The 2,450-nt window shown below is 42.3% G+C and overlaps 1 protein-coding gene across 1 annotated transcript; it reads right to left on the bottom strand.

The window, feature by feature from the left end:
- Positions 1 to 285: 285 nt before the first annotated feature.
- LOC110019854 (probable F-box protein At2g36090) lies at positions 286 to 1,113 on the bottom strand (the record flags this gene model as incomplete). The annotated part of the gene is made up of 1 exon (XM_020717710.1): positions 286 to 1,113. A coding segment is annotated over exon 1 (649 nt), but the record flags the coding sequence as incomplete, so codon positions are not given.
- Positions 1,114 to 2,450: the final 1,337 nt, after the last annotated feature.

Here is a 2,450-nt window from a genome sequence, read left to right as displayed (position 1 = left end):
ATTATCTTGTCAAAATTCAATCCAAACTTTTACAACACAAAAGAATGAAAGTTTCATTTTCCAAATTTGGCAGAACAAAATGACAAATTTTTACTAAAAGATCCTAAATTTTATTTTTACATAATATATACACACAAATGATTTCTCCCTCAGCGGAGAAAATAGAGGGAAACAGAAGCCAGAGAGAGGAAGACGGCGAAGGCGGCGAAGCAGATATCCCCGAAGCACAACCTCTTATCCCTCCTCTCCTCTCTGCTTCTCTTCATCTTCACATACTCCAAATACCTCTCCCCAGCCTCATCCTCTCCCATCCCCTTCCTCTCCCCCTCCATCGCCGCCACCACCGCTCCTTCCGCCACATCACCACCGCACCCACCGCCAACCCCTCCCTCACCGTTGCGAACCGCGCCACCGTCTCCCCTACGCACCAATCTCTTTTCTCCACCGCCACCGCCCTCCGGCTCGATAAGTTCACCGCCCGCCCCTTGGCAGGGTCTATCACTATCCAGCTCAAAGTCAGATCTTTGGGCGATACAGCCCCTGTTGCGGAAGGCGCGTCGATTAAGAAGGCGGAGTTGCGGAACCAGGAGGTGGAGGTGTCGGTCTCGATGACGCGGGAAAAGATTGGGACGCCGCGGTGGTAGAGATCGACGGCGGAGATTAGTTTGTCGGGGAGGTTGGTGTTATGGGAGGGTGAGGAGGATGCGGGGAAGGGATGGGCGTCGGAGAAGAAGATTCTGGGGGAGGAGTTGAGGAGAGGGAGGTGAAGGGGGTGGTTGAGGGAGGGCCAGGTGGAGAGGCAGAGGCGGCGCCAGAGGTCTGGGTGGGAGGCCAGGGAGCGGAGGTGGGAGCTAGCGCAGCTTGCCGAAGCGAGGGATGGGCCGTCCAGGTGCCCAAGAGCTTGCATAAGGATGTCGCCATGAATTTCGTTCATTTTCGTCTTGCCAGGGAAAGGGGGATTGCTTGATTTTATAGTTGGTGTTGAATGTTGATGATGAAAAGGCAAAGAGTGGACCGCCGGTTTAGTTGGAGTATTTCTCCGTTGACTGACTCAGAGGACACGGCCACACGTAGTCGTGGTTTTCGACGCTTTGCTATTTTATTGTAAATGGGAGATTTATTTTTTTAATTTAAGGCAACATGAATGCGTAATTAAAATAGAAGTAATGTTTCAAATTAAAAAAAAAAGTTATAGATTTTCATCATCCCGCACATTCTTGTAATAAATAAAACATATATTTGGAAGATTTTTGGACACATTTGAAAGGTCAAACTGATGTCGACACTAGCAAACCTATACTTGAATCGAGGGTCTCGACAAGACAAATCCAACGAGCCCAAGATCACTCAACTTCAACATCATTAATACATCGTTAAGGCACTCAATTGTGTCCCATGAAAGCCACCGGAGACCTCCAACGATCACTGCCGACCTCTGTCAACCGTCATCAACCACCATCGATCACTACCAACCAGACGTTGTCAGTCGACTTTGTAACCTATAAAATATAATTACATTTTCTCGTCTGTGGAACAAGGAATTTCTGTAATCATCAATCAATAGTTGATTTCCGCAACTGGGTCATGCCCCGTGGTTTTTCCCTTAAGGGTTTTCCGCGCAAAAACTTCTGAAGTCATAACCGCTTGTTTCTCTTTCATTTGTGTGTGTTGAACATTTGTACAATGCTAAGACGATAGTCTGTTACTTTACCGCCGCGAATTTTCTAGCACACATCAACTATAAATTAATAGTATTTTAATTTATTCACTCAATTTTAAATTCGGCGGCGAGAAATGTGTGTAATGGATTAATTTTGAAGTTGAATTATGTTTCAATAATTTGAGCCGTAGTTTAGTTTCTTCTATGGGATTCTTTTGAAATTATTTTTGTTTAATTTAAATTTATCATGTGAGACATGTTTAAGAATCATAACAGTATGAATCTTGCGGGAGTATTTGCGAGAGATAGAGAAGGAAAAAGAAGTAAACGAGTGCACATATACTTATCCCATAATAACAAAATGGAATATTTTAGGACTCTATAACCCATTTTATATATTGTAAATGAAAGGTTACAAGAGAAAATGGGAGATAGACCTTCTTACAATATATATATATTTGGCGGCGAGAAGTGTGTGTAATGGATTAATTTTGAAGTTAATTAGGTTTCAATAATTTGAGCTATAGTTTAGTTTCTTGGGATTCTTTTGAAATTATTTTTGTTTAATCTAAATTTATGGTGTCAGACATGTTTAAGAATCAGAACAGTAGGAACCTTGAGTGAGAATTAGCGAGAGATAGAGAAGGAAAAAGAAGTAAACGAATGCACATAGACTTATCCCATAATAACAAAATGGGGTATTCTAGGACTCTATAACCCATTTTATATATTGTAAATGAAAGGTTACAAGAGAAAATGGGAGATAGACCTTCTTACAATATATATATAT

The sequence above is a fragment of the Phalaenopsis equestris genome, unplaced genomic scaffold (assembly GCF_001263595.1).
Source record: "Phalaenopsis equestris unplaced genomic scaffold, ASM126359v1 Scaffold000084, whole genome shotgun sequence".
NCBI classification, from domain to species: domain Eukaryota; kingdom Viridiplantae; phylum Streptophyta; class Magnoliopsida; order Asparagales; family Orchidaceae; genus Phalaenopsis; species Phalaenopsis equestris.
This window is presented reverse-complemented; position numbering and strand designations above follow the sequence as displayed.